General features: G+C 38.4%; 2 protein-coding genes across 3 annotated transcripts in view; one reads left to right on the top strand and one right to left on the bottom strand.

The window, feature by feature from the left end:
- The window catches only part of decr1 (2,4-dienoyl CoA reductase 1, mitochondrial), a 37,792-nt gene extending 22,860 nt beyond the window's left edge, over positions 1 to 14,932 (top strand). The window contains exons 5-10 of the mRNA XM_063061553.1: positions 1,878 to 2,025; positions 6,025 to 6,124; positions 9,000 to 9,072; positions 11,409 to 11,555; positions 13,273 to 13,335; positions 13,694 to 14,932. Coding sequence (XP_062917623.1) covers positions 1,878 to 2,025; positions 6,025 to 6,124; positions 9,000 to 9,072; positions 11,409 to 11,555; positions 13,273 to 13,335; positions 13,694 to 13,753 — 591 coding nt within the window. The 3' untranslated portion in view covers positions 13,754 to 14,932. The remainder of the gene's footprint in view (positions 1 to 1,877; positions 2,026 to 6,024; positions 6,125 to 8,999; positions 9,073 to 11,408; positions 11,556 to 13,272; positions 13,336 to 13,693) is intronic.
- Positions 14,933 to 15,101: 169 nt separating this feature from the next.
- The window catches only part of calb1 (calbindin 1), a 61,647-nt gene continuing 57,133 nt past the window's right edge, over positions 15,102 to 19,615 (bottom strand). For both annotated transcript variants that reach the window (XM_063061566.1, XM_063061575.1), the window contains 2 exons: positions 15,667 to 15,738; positions 15,102 to 15,559 (listed from right to left, as the gene is read on the bottom strand). In XM_063061566.1, coding sequence (XP_062917636.1) covers positions 15,446 to 15,559; positions 15,667 to 15,738 — 186 coding nt within the window. In that variant the 3' untranslated portion in view covers positions 15,102 to 15,445. The remainder of the gene's footprint in view (positions 15,560 to 15,666; positions 15,739 to 19,615) is intronic.

Genomic DNA, 19,615 nt, shown 5'->3' with positions numbered 1-19,615 from the left:
CAGGTTAACCTTTAGAGTGTCCTGCACATGGACTCCCAAGTCCCTCTGCGTCTCAGATTTTTGGATTTTCTCCCTGTTTAGAAAATAGTCTACACATTTATTTCTACTACCAAAGTGCATGACCATGCATTTTCGAACACTATATTTCATTTGCCACTCTCTTGCCCATTCTCCTAATCAGTTTAAGTTCTTCTGAAGCCTACCTGTTTCCTCAACACTACCTGCCCCTCCAGCAGTCTTCTAATCATCTACAAACTTGGCAGTAAAGCTATCTATTCCATCATCTAAATCATTGATCGCTGATCTAAGGTGAGATGTGCTGGCATTGGAGAGGGTCCGGAGGAGGTTCATGAGAATGATTCCAGGAGTGAAAGTATGAGGTGTGTTAAATGGCTCTGGGCCTGTACTCATTGGAGTTTATAAGAATGGAGGGAAATCTCATTGAAACTTACTGAATATTGAATCAGTCCTCATAGAGGGATCAGAAGTGGAGAGAGTGAGCAATTTCAAGTTCCTGGGTGTCAAGATCTCTGAGGATTTAATCCGGTCCCAACATATTTATGTAGCTATAAAGAAGGCAAGACAGTGACTATATTTCATCAGGACTGAGGAGATTTGTTAACTAAAACACTTGAAAACCTCTATAGATGTACTGTGGAGAGCATTCTGACAGGCTGCATCACTGTCTGGTACAGGTGGGGGGCGGGGGGAGGTTGCTACTGCACAGGACCAAAAGAAGCTACAGAAAGTCGTAAAATTAGTCAGCTCCATCTTGGATACTATCCTCCGTAGTACCCAAGACACCTTCAAAGAGCAGTGCCCAAGAAAGGCGACATCCAATTTCAAGGGCCCCTATCATCTGGGGCGTGCCCTCTTTTCATTGTTACCGCAGGAAGGAGGTATAGAAGCCTGAAGGCAAACACTCAGCAATTCAGGAACAACTTCTTTCCCTCTGCTATCTGATTCCTAAGTGGACATTGAACCCATGAACACTACCTCACTTATTTTTTAATATACATATTTTTTCTATTTTTACACCAGTTTTAATGTTTTAATCTATTCTATATATATATATATATATATATATATATATATATACACACACACTTACTGTAATTGTTTTATTTATTTTATATATCATGTATTGCATTGTACTATGCTGCTAAGTTAACAAATTTCACAGCACATTCCGATGATAATAAACCTGATTCTGGTTCTGAATATTGAAAGGCCTAGCTAGGGTGGATGTGGAGAGGAAGTTTCCTATAGTGGGACAGTCTAGGACCAATGCACAACCTCCGAATAGAGGGACATCCATTTAGAAAAGAAATGAGGTGGAATTTCTTTAGCATGATGGCAGTGAATCTGTACAATTAATTGCCACAGACAGCTGTTGAGGTCAGGCCATTGAGTTTATTTAAGGTGGAGATTGATAGGTTCTTGATTAGTCAGGGGATCAAAGATTATGGAGTGAAGGCAGGAGAATGTAGTTGAGAGGGATAATCAATCTTCCATGATAGAATGGCAAAGCAAACTCATGGGCTGAATGGTAAATTCTGCTCCGATGTCTTATGGTCTTATACAAAACTACAAAAAATATCTGTGAGAAAATCATGGTTCCCAGTACTGGGAATCTCAATCCTCTTCCTTGCAATTACTCCTGTCAATGGCTTCATTTGGCTGAGTAGATGTTTCATGTACCTTCAGTGCTATTGGTAATTGTATGGGGTTTTGAATTCTGAATATTTAAACATTCATCTGACAGAGTGCCCTTTTTTAAAACCCCAAACCATCCATATGATGTGAAATTCTGAGCTGCAGTATAGTTTGATAGGTTAAAAACTGTTTGGTTACACTTTTGTTTTCTCGCACACTAGGTTATAATAAATAATGCAGCTGGAAACTTTATCTCACCCTCGGAAAGACTTTCTGCTAATGCTTTTAAAACCATTACAGAAATTGTTCTCAATGGTACTGCATATGTAACTCTGGAAATTGGAAAAGAATTGATTAAAGCAAAAAAAGGTAAGAAGATTTTGCTCTTTAGAAACCGCATGGAAAACATTGTGTATTTCATTTCTACATATCAGAAAAAAGGTTAATATTGATTGTCTTGATGCTTATTTTGAGATGGATAATGTTGTTGCTTAAAGTGTTGCTGCTTCAATCCCTGTTTTCGCCAATAATAGGAGATAACATTTATTTCAGTTATATTACTTGACAGGTCTGAAAACTTTAAATCTTGCTTTTTTGCAGGTTCATTCAAAGTACCCCGTGGCATATTAAGTACATTAAAGATATTTATGATATGTTTGACAGTGCTAGATCCTGAATCATATTATTATCAGATCCTTCTGCAAACTCTGTGGTAATGTAAAACTTCCCTTAGAGTTTAAACCTGGTTTATGGGAAATAGGTTGAGCGTTTACTTCTGGGATAAAAATAGGAAAATGCTGGTGGTTCTTGGTAGATCACGTAGATATGTGGAGGAAAGAAGAGGTAGAAAACATTATATTAGAATAAGAAAACTTCAAAATGTAACTTTTGTGGTTTGCTAATATGTTTGAGAAGGGAGGGAGGTGAAAGACTAGAAATTATAGATAGATATTTTATTGATCCTAAAGGAAATTACAGTGTCACAGTAGCATTGTAAGTACACAGATATACAAATGCACAAATATTAGAAGAGAAGTAAGAAAGAAAAAAAAAAGTCACCTCACTTCCCCATTCAGGAAATTCTCCATCTAGGCCATTTAGCAAAACTTAGTGGTTCTTGAGATGTTAGAGTCCATTATTAAGGATGGGGTTTTGGAGTACTTGGAAGCATATGATAAAATATGTTTCCTTAAGGAAAGATATTGCCTGTCAAGTCTGTTGGAATTCTTTGAGGAAATAACCAAGGATGGTAAATCTGTGGAATTCATTGCTACGGACAGCTCTGGAGACCAAGTCTTTGCGTATATTTAAAGCAGGTGTTGATAGGTTCTGGATTAGTAAGGATGTCAAAGGTTATGGGAAAATGGAAAGAGAATGTTGTTGAGAGGCAGTAATAAAACAGCTTAGATTGAATGGCGGATGAGATGCTTAATTCTGCTCCTATGTCTTATAAAATGGTGATATTACAAGGCAACAGATTATAGAACATAGAATGGTGCAGGACAGGAACAGCCCCCTTGGCTCACAATGTTGTACCAAACTAAATAAGCTAACGAATGCTGCAGACTCAATCTGAGGTATCTTTGACCCTGGCATCTAGAAGGCAACATACCATCCAAGTGTCTCCTTCATGTCTGCTCCTCTGGCTGTTGAATCCCCTTTACCACTGCTGTCTTCTCCCCCATTCCATTCTGAGCCACAGAGCCAGATTCAGTGCCAGAGACCTAGTTGCTGCAGCTTTCCCCAAAAGTATCCAAAGCGGTATACTTATTATTGAGGAAAGCGGTATACTTATTACTGAGGGGAACAGTTGCATGGGGTACTCTGCAATATCTTCCTATTCCCTTTCCCTCTCCTGACAGTTACCCAGCTATCTGCGTCTTGCAACTTAGGTGTGACTACCTCCTTGTAGCTCTTATCTGTCACCTCCTGATACTCCCAAATGAGCCAAAGGTCATCCAGATCCAGTTCCTTAACACAGTCTGTAGAGCTGTACCCAGATACACTTTCGCAGATGTAGCCGTCAGGAAGACTAGGTCTCCCAGATCTCCCACAGGAATATAATACTAACCTGGGATCCATTCTCACTGCTTAGTTAGGCACCATTAAAAAAGAGAAACGACAAAAACTTCAAACTAGCCTCTCCTCTCACTGAAGCCTCTTGAGCAAAAGCCTTGGTTCCCCCTTGAACCTCTGTCCCACTCACATAATGGCTGCTCCCAAAATGGTCACTCCACTTAAACCTAACTTTTTATTAGCCCCTGCCAAGTACCTAATAACCAAATGTTCTCAAGCTCAGCAGGGAGTTTCAAAAGGCACCACTCATTTTTGAAATCTGCTGCTACAGTCCACAAGTAATTGTTCCCGCAGTCTCAAGCTCCACAGAAAGTGAGAAGGTAGAGAGTATATTCTGTCTGGAGGTGAGTAACCAGTGGTGTTCTACAGGAATCTGTTGTGGGACCCCTGCTCTTCATGCTTTGTATACATGAGTTGGATGAGGAAGTGGAAGGGTGGATTAGTAAGTTTGCAGATAACACAAAGATTGATAGTGTTGTGGATAGTGTAGAAGTTCGTCATGGGTTACAGTGAGACATTGATAGGATGCATAGATGGGCTGAGAAGTGGCAAATGGTGAGAACTGTGAAGGTCGAACTTTAAGGCAGAATAGAGGATTAGTGGTGGGATTCTTGGCAATGTGGAGGAACGAAGGGATATTAAGGTCCTCAAAGTTGCTGTGCAAGTTGATTTTTATGAATGAGTTGGGTGATTAAGGAGGCACACAGTGTGCTGGCTTTCATTAGTCAGGCCATTGAGTTCAAGCTGCAAGTTATTGTGGTGACTCTATTAAACTCTTATCAGACCACACCTGGAGTATTGTGTTCAGTTCTGGTCACCTTGTTTTAGGAAGGATGTGGAAACTTTATATAGTGTGCAGAGGAGACTTACCAGGATGCTACCTGGATCACAGAGCATGTTTTATGAGGATGGGTTGAGTGAGCTAGGGCTTTTCTCTTTGGAGCGAAGGAGCATGGGTGATGGCTTTATTGAGGTGCACGTGATGTTAAGACGTATAGATAGAGTCGACAGCCAGAGACATTTTCTCAGGGTGGAAATGGCTAATTAGGAGGGGGCATAATTTTTAAGATGATTGGAGGAGAATATGGGGGGGGGGATGTCAGAAGTAAGTTTTTACAAAGAGTCGAGTTAATGCATGAAATGCGCTGCCAGGTGTTGTCATTTAAGAGATTTTTTAGATAGGCACATGAATGAAAGAAAAATTGAGGGCTATGTGGAAGGGAAAGTTAGATTGATCTGAGGGTAGGTTTAAGGGTCAGAACACTATCAAAAGGGAAAAGGGCCTGTACTGTGCTGTATTCATCTATGTTCTGTCCTCTGTGTTCCTCTCCTTGGTGAATATCCATGCTAAGTACTCATTTAGGGCCTTGCCCCCATCATCACCTCCAAGCATATGTTCCCTTCTTTATCCTTCAGTGTCCTACCTTCTTCCTAATTATCTTCATGCTCTTGATGTATGTATAGAATGCCTTGTATTCTTTTTAACCCTCCTTGCCAAGAACTTTCCATGGCCCCACCCAGCTTTCCTAATTCTCTTATTACCTTCTTTTTTGGCTTCTTTATAATCCTCCTGAGCTCTTCGATTTTAGCTTCCTAACCCATACATTTGTTTATTTTTCTTTCTTGACCAAATTCATAACCTCTCTAGTCATCTGACATTTTTGTCATTCTTGTCCTTCCTTCTTGATGGAACATACCTATCTTGAACTTTGTGCAGTTGGTCTTTAAACAACCTCCACGTGCCAGATTTAAGCTTGCTCAAAAGAAGCTATTCCCAATTAGCATTCCCTGGTTCCTGTCTCACAGTCTAGTAATTCCAACTGCGCCCCCCCCCTCAGTTTAATACTTTCATGCAAGATACATACTAACCTGTATTCATAGCTATCTCAATAGTTAAGGAGTTGTGAACTTGCCCATAGAAGATGTTATGGTCATGGATCAGAGAAAGAAAAAAGTGGCATAAAACAGAGAAGGCTGGAAATACTTAGAAGGTAAGATGTTGTCCAAATGAAGAGAAACAGAATTAATGTTTTGGGTGCTTGACTTTTGATTTGCACCCCAGCCACCTAAAACATTCATTCTTTCATGAGTGGGATACTGTAACTGCAGTGTATCACCTAAGAGTGCACTACAGTTACTTGGCTTTATCACTAGCTTCTCAAAGAATAGGATTATCTTATTAATACTTCAAAAATGCTCCAAATTATTTTTCTCACCACTTAGTTTTTGTATATTTTCTAAAATGTTTAACATATATAACTATTTTGTGAGTTTCAAATCACTGTCTTGTAGGTGCAGCTTTCCTAGCCATTACTACCATCTATGCAGAGACTGGATCAGGATTTGTGATGCCCAGTGCATCAGCAAAAGCAGGAGTAGAAGCCATGAGCAAGTAGGTATCTTTAGACCTGATTTAGTTGATAAAAATATCAATGTCATCATTTCTCTCTGTTATTATAGAGTAATTATCTTTGAACATATACAGGTGTCCAGTAATAACAAAAAGCCAGAGTTGCTATTTCGTTTGCCCTGTACAACTATGCCAGAACTTTGTTAGTGGACGTGACATTGAAATACATGCCCACCAGCAAAAGAACATGAATCTGCATTATTGTCTGCAAGGCTTCCATTACAGTTGCCAACCATTAAATTCTTTAATAGGTGCGCAGCAAGAGATCATTTGTGGGAAGGTTACTGGAGGAATTTTGAGGGACCACATTTGGATAGACAGAGTTTGGTTAGGAAGAGTCTGTAGTTTTGTGCATGAAAAATCAATGCTTAATGAACCTCCTAAAGTTTTTTGAAGAGATAACCACAAAGGTAGATGAATGTTGGGCAGTGGATGTTTTCTATTTAGAGTTTAGCATGGCTTTCAACAAGTTCCTGCTTTGTTGGAGGGTCTGGAAGGTTAGGTCCCATGGAATCCAGGGAGAGGTAGTTAGGTGGATTTAAAATTGGCTCGGAGGTAGGAAGCAGAGGGTGGTGGTTCAAAATTGTTTCTCAGAATGAAAGCCGGTGATTATTGGTGTGTCACAAGGGTCAGTGTTGGGACCCTTGCTATTTGTTATTTATATAAATGATTTGGATGTTAATTCAAAAGATGGGTCAATAGGTTTAAGCATGACAAAATTAAAAGGTGTTGTTGATAGTGAAGAAGTTTATCGTAGATTGCTGGAGATCTTGATCAGTTAGGGAGATGGGTTGAGGAGTGGAAAATGGATTTCAATATAGTGTCAGATAAGTGTCAGCTGATGCATTTTGGAAAGTCAGACCAGCATATGGCTTATACTATGAACTCGATGAGAGAGGAAAGATTTAAAAGGAACCTGAAAGGATTTTTTTTCTCGCGGAAAGTTGTGAGCATATTGAACAAGCTGCTTGTGGCAACGAACACCAAAGATTCACCAACCCCGGCTAAAGAAATTCCTCCTTATCTCATTTCTAAATGGACATCTCCATATTCTGAGGCTGTGTCCCCAGTCTTAGACTCACCCTCTATAGGAAACATCCCCTCCACATCCACTCTATCTAGGCCTTTCAACATTCAATAGGTTTCAGTGAGAATGCCACCCCCCCCCCCCCATTCTTCTATTCTAGGGCTGTGCCCTATGGTCCTAAGCTGCCAGAGGAAGTGGTTGAGCCAGTTACAACAGAATACTTAGAGATATACTTGAATGGATACATGGAGGGGCAAGGCTTAGAGGCATATGGTCTGAACTCAGGAAATTGGGACTAGTTAAATGTGCACCTTGGTCAGCATGGACTCATTGGGCCAAAGGGCCTATATTTATGCTGTTTTATTCTATGGCTATAAATCTGTGGACATTGATATTTAAAACCATTTTGCCTTATTCAATTATTTAAAATATTAACTTATTAAAACTCAACATGAATTGTTTCCTTGTCACATACATTTTTAAATCCCATCTTTTTCCCTTTAGTTCATTTTATACATGATCTTACAACAAATTCAAACCTGTCTTCACTAGTTTGTATGAATTCTTCAAAGTACTTATTTGAAAAGGCAAACAACAGGAATTCTGCAGATGCTGGAAATTCAAGCAACACACATAAAAGTTGCTGGTGAACACAGCAGGCCAGGCAGCATCTCTAGGAAGAGGTGCAGTCGACGTTTCAGGCTGAGACCCTTCGTCAGGACTTAGGGACCTGACCTGACGAAGGGTCTCGGCCTGAAATGTCGACTGCACCTCTTCCTAGAGATGCTGCCTGGCCCGCTGCGTTCACCAGCAACTTTTATGTGTGTTATTTGAAAAGGCACACTGTTTCCTGTCCAGTTCACAGTGCTTCCTGATCTTATTTCAGTTCTCCTCTTCAATTGTAGCAATTTCAGTTACTTAAAGGCTCACCTGTAAAATAAATAGTGTCATTATCTCATGGTGCATAGCAAAATCTAGATTATAATTTTAAATGATTTAAAATCTTCTGGATTGTCGGAGCCAGAAAATTATTGTAAACTTTATGTTAGTCTTTTCATGTTGAAAATTTGTAATAAAAACAGAAAATGCTACATTTATACAGCAAGTCAGACATTATCTGCAAAGTAAGTTTTAACTTTAAAGTGAATGATCTTTTGTTAAAGTTCACCAGTGGATGTGTATGTGGACAGGGCCAGGGGAGGGTTGGAGAGAACAAAGGGATTGTTGATGACAAGATAAAAACCCAGGTTGTTCTGGTGACATCAATGCTACTGGTGCTGTCTTGGGGAGGGTAATGTATGTCTGTTCTTCTCATCTGAAATATCTGTAAATAGAAAAGGATTAATAATAACAGTGGAGCAAAAAATATGGTGGATCTGTGAGATGTAATACACAGCATTTTACTGGAAATATGAAACAAAAGAATACTGGAAATACTCACCATATCGATCTGTAGAGGAAAGATAACTGAAAAACCTTTAAGGTAGATTACCTTACATCTGGCCTGGGTAATTCTGACAAAAGTAGGAATGACTGGTTAGCATAAGTTCTGAGGACCACATTGTGCCATTATGGAAGATCACTTGCTGTTTTTAGATAGACCACTTATTGATAAAACAATGCAAATTAGGTGACTGCTTTGCTAAACACCTCCATTTAGTGTATTAGACCAATGATGTAGGCAAAGATATTTTCACATAATTTTGTAAATTTCATCGTTATTATTGATATTTTGTTTTACCACAAAATGCAACTGTTAATATATGGGTAGATTTTGTTATTCAACCTCTGCAGAAATGCTACAAACTTTCTTTTTGCTTTCGTTCATAGATCACTGGCTGCTGAATGGGGTCGATATGGTATGAGATTCAATATAATTCAACCAGGACCGATTAAAACAAAGGTATTATGAACATATGAATTAGGTTCACAAACAAGCCTATCTGCCGCTTAAGCCTATTCTGCTATTTAATAAGATTATGGCTGATCTGGTTACAACCTCAACTCCACGTACTATTGACTCATATATGTGGAGTAACCTGTAACTTGTAACAATGCCATTGCTGTCTTATTTCTTTATCTGTGACATCTGTAACCTTATGACTATTTAATTTGAGGCATAGTTTACTCTGCATTTCTAAATTGATGTGTATAAGGTTATTTAACTACTACCTTATCTCTTGTTCATTCTCAGTTGTTTGTAGTTTAAAATTAGTTCAGTAGTACCATGTCCATTAGTAAACATGCAAGCACATTCTTACATGTAGTCGTTAGTTGTTGGTAATCAGGAGAATATTCTTCAGAACTGTATTAGGAATATAATGATGTAGGCTTATGGCTAGCCTTAAAACTTAAAGTAAAAGAGATTTGAATGATCATAACCATGGACCAGGTGTAGTTTTCATTTTTCTCTTTGTGTCCAGTAAATGCAGGAAGTAGGCATAGTCTAAGTATAACCAAGGAACATCATTTCCAGTGCCTCTAGGTTAAGAAATAGTTGTTATCCTTTGCGGTTCTGAGGACCTTTATCCTCAGTGAAGAATGGTGACCTCATTCAAATGAATGGGGCTGTGCTGAGTGTATCAGCTAGAACTGCTGTAAAACTAGGGACTAGGTAGCCAGTGTCAGATCACAATATCAGAGAATCACTGTTGGAGTGAGAGGTCAAGTACACCACCGCTTGTGATGAATATTCACTGTCCAGGGCCTGGGTAGCCGAGCTCAGATTTCTGACACACCAGCTGACTCTTCCGGGGGTTCAAAGAATAAGTTAAACTCCCAACCAATATTGTTTTTGAATAAGTTAAAACTCCCAACCAGTATTCCTTGCTCAGCTTCTTGTCGTTAACAAGAAACAGTCTTCGGCTCTTAATGTAAGTTGGAAGCAATGGTCAGTCTGTGGAGAGCAGGCTGCTGGCCCACAGCATGGGGCTGGCTGCTCAAGAGGTGCAGTGTAAAACATTGGGGTTATGCTAGTTGGGCCTTCATCAAACTAGGCAATACTGGGTAAGTTATTTAGATGAAGGAAGCTTACAGATCAGACTGGTACTATCACTTAGCACATCAAGTAACTGATCTCTTAATAGTTGTGAGATTTGTGTACTTGAAGAGTCAACGCTCACGGCATTATTTTTGTGTGTCTAGTATCTTTGTTGCCAAAAGCTTTTAGACCATCTGTGTGAATGTCCCAGCAAAGGTATCTGAAAATTATCAGATGCATGTAGAGAAAAGGAATAGTATAAATGTTAGAGAGCAAACCCAGGTTTGTAAGGAACAATAAGAATTATGACAGAAAGACAGGGTGACTAGACTCCATTCCCCTGCCTTCAATTTTTGCGATAGTGACTTGTTCATCTGCAGTTCATTGGTGTGTCTTTTTAGCTTATAGGATTTCTACCTGTATTTTGGAAATCCCTTGTGTTTTAGAAATCATTTGTAATTTGGAAATCTTTTATAATATAGAAATCCTCTCTAAGTTTTAAGTATGTTTAAGAATTTGATTCAAATTTAAAAGTGTATCACTAAAAATAAATGAATTGTGTTTAAAGTACCTTGCTAGCTAGAAGTATCTCCTCCTTGGTAGGACCCACTGCTGCTCAAATAGTGGGTATTAACAGCTAAACTTGCCGAGGAGAATCAACAAGGAAGTGATCCAGCTTTTGAACTGTTAGTGGCTAGAGTATAACCTCTCTTTAATTAGGGTACCCATAGCTGTCTATAATGGATAGGGCTTAAGAACTTTGTTTGTGTTCAGAACTTCACAGACAGCAATCCCAATACCTTCACACATCTGACTTCTATTCTGTACCTCTGAGCTGCTGTGTGTAGCTTAGGAACACAGTGATGCACATTGCAGGCAACTTACATTCTCTGTGGAACCACCGTTCAGCCAACAGTATAATGCAGTTTATCAAATATATTATAGACAACAAAGAACTTTTGAATCAGGGATTATGGGAATCTAGCAGTAAAATAGAATTCAGGCTAATGATCAAATGGAGGAGCAAGCTTGAGGTGACGTGGTGTAACTTTGCTCCGATATCTAATGTCCTCAAAATTTTAAAAATATTTTAATGTATTTATATACCTATTTAAAATATTTATTTTCTTTTTTACTGTGCAAAATAATTGTATTTCAAGCTAAAGCTAAACCTATTTTTTTAGCCAAATAATGTTCGACATTAATATTGTTTGTCTAGTCTATTTGTAGCATTTGTAATGTATTCTAACCTTTTTAAGGGTGCCTTTAGTCGACTTGACCCAAGTGGATTGTTTGAAAAAGAAATGCTGAACAGAATTCCGATGGGCCGCTTTGGTACTGTGAATGAAATCTCCAACCTTGCCACTTACCTGTGCAGTGATTATGCCAACTGGATTACAGGAGCTGTAGGTTACCATTTGGATTGTCTTGCTCTTTGTTTAAAATGGTATATTATCCTTGGTTATCTACATCAAGAGAATTTAATCATAGCAAAGATAATAGAAAAAACTAGGGTAGGTAGTAGAAAATCTACTTGATGACCTTTATAATTCTAGAGGGCATAGATTTTGAGATAAGGAGTAAGAAATTTAAATAGGATCTGAGGAAGGACATTTTCACCTGTGGTGGTTGAAATCTAGAATGCACTGCACAAGCGGATGGTGGAGGCAGGCAACCTCCCAGGATAGGAATTACCAGGGCATAGAAGGCTACAGGACGATTACTGGCAATTTTTTTAGTGTAGATAGATATAGACATTGTGAGCCAGATAGTCAGTTTCTATGCTGTTTAACTCTGTGACTCCAATGGCATTATCTATGGGAGGATGCTTAATTGGAAAAGGCACTTAAAAGCCAGGACTGCAAAGGATCGCAGGATGTCAGGCACAGAACTAGGCCGTTCAGACCAACCATTCCATGATATTGTAGGAATTCATTTTGAACTTTGTCCTGTTTTTCCATATCTAAGTCTTTCCATGTAACTAACTACTTCCTTCTTCCTCTTATACTTTTCTAGCTCTCCCATAACTGTATCCAAACCATGCCCTTTAACCTCTGTCTGGTAGCAAGATACTTTTTGGTTAATGAAGTATTTTTTCTGAACCCTGCTGGTTTCCTACTGACTGTCTTAGATCAAAGAGGTCTAACTATAATAAAATTCAATTTAATCTGGGACATTTTGGATTTTGGTACCAGAGTAGCAGATCTTCCAGACTATTGAATGTCATTTATTATTTTTAAAGATATCATACAGTAATGCATCTGTGAAACCAGTAAATTTGAAGTGATTTTAGGAATCTGAACCAGGTAATTTTCGAAGGAGTGTGGCCAACGGAACTACACAGGGTCCTGGTGAGCAGGAAGTGAGTGCAGAAACTGCTGCCTTAGTAGGAAGAGTATTTGGGAACCAGGGCAAATGTGAGTGGAATTATATACATCAGGATTTCCAAGTGATCAGATATTGCTTTTTGCATTTTTTCTGTTCATTTCTCCTCACAAATGAAATGCTCTCTGTATCCAGTTTAAAAAAACTTTGATAATTTTCCAGACCTTTAGATCATCCAGTAGTAGCCAAATTCTGAAGGGGGTAAAAAAGACTGCTGAATGAATCAGAACTGGATATTTAATGCTCAAAGCCTTGCCTCCCAATATTGAAAAAGGTCTACAATGGAAGATAGGAATAAGATGAAATACTTTCTATTAGAACATCTACATCATCAAACTGTATTTATATATTGTTCAAAATATACTAAAGCAGTCAAAATAAATTTGTAGAGAAGTTACCAAACAAAATTTGTCACTGAGCCACTTAATCTATTACAATGGATAGGGCATCTCAAAGGGAGAGAGAGAGGTGGGGAGATTCAGGAAGGGATTTCCAGAGTTTGGGCCCCAAGCTTCAAAAGACATCAAAGCTGTTCATCAAAAGACATCAAAGTTGTTTTGTAAGGGCAGAAATGGAGGAGCACTGTTAAGTTGGGAGATTGTAGGATTAAAGAAATAGACAGGAAGAAGAGAGCGTGGAATGAAGCAATCATGTTGTTTTAATTCTGCAGTAAAGTTTTTTCATTGTTTGGTTTTAAGCCAAACATAGCTGAATGTTGCCCTTGTGTTTTTTTTATAGGTAATAAGATTTGACGGTGGTGAATTTCTTTCAATAGCTGGTGAATTTAACAGTCTGCAAAAGGTAATGTTATCTTTTCACCATGAAACCTTTATTTTATGAACCTTTCACTTAGCCACAATTTCTACATGGAAGGCAAAGCAAAAAGACCATAGGTTACAAACCGATTTTCTATTAACTCTGGAGATGCTTGCAGGGATTAATATATTTCTCACCCAAAAAAAATTATCACTACTGATGCTGTCCAACATACATCCAATAACTAGTCTGTGTACTCATTAAAGAGCAAAGTTTGTCTCTCATTACTTGCTGAAGAAATATTAAGTTGCTTTTTTTCTCATTGGTATGTGTTATGATATAAAATATAAATAATGTAATCTATTTAAGCTTGACTTTTAAATTCTCTTTTTTTTAATCATAGGTTACAAGTGACCAATGGGACATGCTGGAGTCCCTCATCAGAAAAACCAAAGGCTCCTAAATGGTGCAAATCAACAACAATTAAAAATGACACATGGACAAGATTGTTATGTCAGTTTACTGGTAGAAAATGCGTTGGTTTTGGATGATTTATATTTGATTATATTTTCAAAATAGTTAACGTGCCAAATTGAAATGGCTTTATTATGAGTAACATTTAAATTATCATTGGTTATAAAATCAGAATTTTAATTTTAATTAAGTGAAACTGCTGTTTTGCTACTTTGCTGAGTGTTGTGAGGGTAATGGCCAACGTCAGTCAGAGTTGACCGTGGATATTGCATCCTAGCTGTCTGGATACATAAGCCTGGGCAGTATGATGTGGAGAGCAAGCTCCCCCTCTCCACGCATCTGATAAGTCAAAAGGAACGGCAGAGTCTGATACAATTTGGTACCAGCAGTGTCGCATGAGTTGCCAGTCAGCATTGAACTCACTGTGGGACTTCCTTAGGGACTCTAGCTCTAGATTTTTCCCTCAGTGTTTACTTGCAAAGCCTTCCCTATGAGTGGGGGTGTAGCTGCAAGGCAGCAGAGGTTTGAGATCAGTGTTATGACAAAGCAAAATGAGGCAAACTATTCTGAAAACATTTTTTGCCAATGTGTAGTGGAATATTTATAAGAATATTATAATCACCATTATAGATACCACCATAAATGATGCATGCACAATACCAGAGTTGGGAAGTAAGGATGATTCTTTTCATTGGTAAATTGACTTTTTTTTTGGAAAGAAGAGAACACACAGAAGCTACATTAATATGATGGAGAGCAATTTTTAAAAACTTTCCTAGTTTATGAAGTAAATGCTTGAAAGGATCATAGGGCTTTGATATTAAGTTTGGAATAAATCAAGTATTATTGACTCTTAATTTAAAATATCAGATTAGACTGGGTTTAAAGCTACTATCCTGCATAGTGTATCCTAGTGAATTCTATAAATCTGGAATGGATCTGAAATATACAGAGTAGCTGTGACATTTTTCTGTAAAGGTGCTCTTTTGTCAATTTGCTTTTGCTTTCCTGTTTACTTGCTGCTTATTTTTCTGAACCTCAGTCAATGCATCCTCTGTCCATCCATGTTGTTTCACCATTTAATCTTGTGTATCTTAAAAAGATGAAAAGGAACAAACTAGATGCCAAATACAATTGGGTATTTTTTCAGAGGAATTATATGCCTTTAACTGATCAATAAATTGTGTAGTTCAAATTGTTTTCAGCATGTTGTTTACTCGTATTTCGTTATTATTAAGTTTTTTTTTCAAAAAAATGTACACCATGCTTAAAAAAACATATACAGAACAATTATTGAAAATCTTTTACTGGATTAACTTTAACACCTTTAATTATGAATTGTGTCAATTGCACAAGGTCTCCTTATACCTTCATTACATTTACTAAGTAATCTAGAACAGTTTCACCAACATTTATTATAAACACTTCTTTCATTTCCATACAAAACAACTGTTTTATGCCACATTTCATATCATTTTCAGTAGTATATTTTATTGTATGAATTCTGTAGATACAAAAGCAATAAATTACAAAGAGTATAGATACAACAGATCAGAAAGAATGTGTTGCACATTCTACAGATTAACCTATATGCATACAGGTAGAAGGAAAGCATATCCTACACCCATTTAGCACACAGCTATCTTCACAGAAATCACAAGCAGACGAGAATGCAAGATATTTAAAACTCTTCTGCACAGAGGATTAATGCCAAGTCTTTCCGAAAGAGCTTTCCTCCATCAGACAAAGCCATGATGTTTTTCTTGTAAGTTGTCAGATTTTCAATGTCTAGGTCCTGTATTTTATAATCATATAGTTAACTAAATTTCAGAAACAGCCACGTAGAATAAAACCTTCATTTGTTTAACTCTTTAAAGTTAGTAGTTTGCATTGTGTTATTACCTGTTTGTTCTTTTCACACAGGTCCTTTAGTAGTGCATCTAATTCATTTTCATCTATATATCCATTGCCATCCTAAGCAGAAAAAGATACAAGTTTAAATGTTTTTATTTTCTTATTAGAAAATAAATCTCATTAACACGGATATGGTCAATGTTCTGGCCTGCAGAGGCACAGATGGTTTAGTATGAGCATCACTTCCTGTATGTAAGCTGTTTTTTTATATATTTTCCGGCGTGGGTTAATTTGGATTTCAACTTGGAGGGTACGGTGTAGAAAGACATCCATCTCCACTACAGATGGATGTCTTGTGAAAAGATATTGCCTTGAAATGGCAATATCTTTTCACAAGTAAGTTCTCATTAAAAAACCCCGAAGAAAGCTTCCAACTCGTGATTTTTTGAGAAGGTGTTTAATTCCCTGCCTAGCTGTGTACACATACACTGCAAGTGCAGTAGAGTGAAAAGAAAACTCATCTTCAAAGGGATTGCTTGCAGGTTGGAGATGTGTCTGAACACTGTACGTTACAATGTCGGCATCCGACCCAAGCAGCATTGATTGGCAAGCTCTGGAAGTCTGGTCACAATCTGGCACATCGATCGCACCTTCGTAACACTCAGGCAAAACCATAATTAGTGTGGCTGCCGCACAAGTCCACAGCAAGAATAAGCACAAAGTTGAAATGTGAATGGAGAAATGTCATATAGACACGAAGATCATGTCGAGGCTACATTGAGTTTGTTCGAGGAGGAGTGCGAAACTGAGGCTGACTTGGACAGTGGTGGTCATCTCTCTGAGAAGGTGTCTGAAGAACTGACCATCACTGCAAGCCCTCTAATCCAACAGAGGGGCTGCTCAACAGAGAATGAAATCAAAGCAGCAGACAAGAGATTGGAACCAGCTTCCTGGCATGCTTTACACCAAATTTTTACCCAGTTCTCCTCCTGAACTTGCATCCTCTGTTTCAGACTCAAACCCAAAGGAAGATAAACCTTATTTAATGTAGAATGTGAGAAGTGCTCAAAGTCACCCAACTTGGAAACACATGGTGTTCACCAGTTAATGAGAGCACACAAGCACTGAATGGTGCACCAACAACTCACCTTTCAACAGAAGCTCCCACAGAAACATCTGCACAACCCTCACTCGCTGTGCCAGGCTATGCTGATAAATCACTGTTGGACAATAATTTGAGTGAGGTACTGAGTCTGGCCAGAGAAGCCCTGAGGCAGAATCAGTCTGAATGTAGACAAGACGGTTATCCGGATAATGGAGGAGAATCTGGGGAGGGTAGCAAGGTAAAGTGGGGAAACAGTAACAATACATTGCAGAATATAGATGGACACACAGTGCCCCAACCCCCTTTCGATTCTAGGAAACTGAGCCAAGAAGCTACTGACACTTCATAAGAATTAGACCCGGATACAGTTTTAAATTCAGGGCCAGCACCCTGGTCTACAACAGAGCAGAGCACGGTGAGGATCCAACTGAGCATCTGTCAGATGTAGCTACTTCCTCATACACTCTAAAGATGTGTTCTGGAACATTAGTAGTTGCTGGAAGAATAGCCAGTGGATTTGTCATGAATCCAATAGGAGGGGAGGTCTGCTTACCCTTGCCAACCCTCATTGAGTGTGACCGTATTCCCGACAACAGGGATGAAATTCCTGAAGCTGCATATGGTCATTCACACTTTAAGGACATAGCTGACAAGATTCCCCACTTGATTCTTCGCTAAGATTCGTCTGTTGCATGGCAGAGACATCATCTGTGCACATAAGGTGCACGAAGAGTGCAGTGGTTGGCACGGTGCACTTAATGCCCAACAACTGGACTTGGGTTGGATCATAGTGGATGAAATCTTCTTTGATGGTGCTCATCAGTGCATTTAAGACTACTGTCCTGGAGAATGGGCGCCTAAGCAATTTCAGTCTTTGTAAGTGTAATATTTTTATGAAAGAGAAGATTGTAGAGGTAGCCAAAGAGAGCCTTTGCTGTGGCTGGCACATTTGTAAGCAACCACTCAGCGCGGAGCAACTGAATTGGGCAAAGGGTAGAGTCTTTCTTGTTCAAAGACAGGTGAGTGCAGAGGATGTGCAGTGCATCACAAAGCAGGAACCTCTCCCAGTCCAAAGTTACCTTAGTGCACTCTAGCCCTTTCTTGACTCTGAGGGACTATAGTGAGTTGGAGGATGGATTAAGAGGGCACAACTCACTTCAGAGGTACCTGCCCTAACCAGCATTTTGGGTAAGCACTGTGTCACTGGTCTACTCATCAGACATTACCATGAACAGGTATGTCAAGGCCAACATTTTCCAAATGAGAATGGTTAAAAACTGTGTAGTAAGACAGCTTTCAAGACCAATCTCTGAGAATGTTCTTCTTTTGCCAAAGACTTAATGAAATGATCTTTTAGTTTCAGTAGCTAAGCTGACATTCCATGGATGCCAGACAGGGAGTGTTCTAGCCTTTAGAAGTGTATTTGTTTTGTATGAACATCACTTCCTGTATGTAAGCTGCTTTTTATATCATTTCCTGTGCAGGTTAATTCAGATTTTGACTTGAAGCACTTGGTGTAGAAAGTCATCCAACTCCACCCCCTCTTTATTTACCCTTAAAACAGCAATATCTTCACACGTAAGTTCTTATTAAAAACCCTGAAGAAAACTTACATCTCAGGTGATTTTTGAAAAGGTATTTAACTCCCTGTCTGGCTTTGTACACACACATTGTGAAGGCCGTGTTTAGGTTAATGTATATTATACATGTGGTTGATTTCTTAAATATTAGGTCACTCCATTGCTTATAATTTTATTTGGTAAAAAACAGAAAAATCAGCCTTCATGAACTGTTCAGATTACCACACAGTAATAAATACTTATGAAGTTGAAAGTTGTGTATCATCCTATTTAGAAACAAACTATTGTTTAAATCTCTTAAGGGAAGCATATTTTAAATGAATATTCAGTATTACATATTTACAGCTACTTTAGAAATTGGGAGTTCATTGTGATAGCCTAAACCATCTAGATCGATGCAGTACAAAAGGAAAAGACTATTAGTAGAATGTTGCTAATTATGTGGGTGAATACAGATTTAAAGTGAATAAACCCCAGTGTCTAAATAATGATAGCCTGCATGGAACACATAATTACATGTAAACATCATAGGATTCAAAGGAAACTGGTGCTGTGTAGTTATTATGAAAAAGTGAAGTTTATTAATAACTTGCATTATCACTTATGTTGTTTTCCATAATAGTCTCAAATACACTTAAAATAAGTTGAAGGCTTTTTTTTATAGATTTTTGCTCATATCACTCTTCTAGAAGTAATACTCAGCTGATGGATTCAGACAAGGTAACAATGGAAACATCAATACATATAGTAAGTTTGCATACTTAAATGGTATCAATATATTTAATAAATTATGTAGTGTACTGGGGACTGCAACTTTATGCATTTGTAATAATATTCTCACTGCCAAGTACCTGCAGAGTTATATTTATTAATACATGTTTCTTACTGTACACCTTTAACTTTTAAATTTATAATAGGTTATACTGACAAATAGCAAAATCAGAAAAGAATTGAAGAAATAATTTGCATAGTCTAAAGGGTTTAATACAATTGTGTTTGTACAGTAATCTTGATGGCATCAAATTACATTTGCATTTAATACATAAAAATGGATAGACTATTGAAAAGTTAACTATGCGGGAAGTCCTGGAGCCTCCCGGGCGGCCATATCTGCACCAGGTGTGTCGAGCTGCAGCTCCTAAGGGACCGAGTTGGGGAACTGGAGATGCAGCTCGATGACCTTCGCCTGGTCAGGGAGACCAAGGAGGTGATAGAAAGGAGTTATAGGCAGGTGGTCACACCGGGACCACAAGAGACAGACAAGTGGGTCACAGTCAGGAGAGGGAAGGGGAAGAGTCAGGTACTAGAGAGT

The sequence above is a fragment of the Mobula hypostoma genome, chromosome 1, assembly GCF_963921235.1.
Source record: "Mobula hypostoma chromosome 1, sMobHyp1.1, whole genome shotgun sequence".
Lineage (NCBI taxonomy): Eukaryota > Metazoa > Chordata > Chondrichthyes > Myliobatiformes > Myliobatidae > Mobula > Mobula hypostoma.
This window is presented reverse-complemented; position numbering and strand designations above follow the sequence as displayed.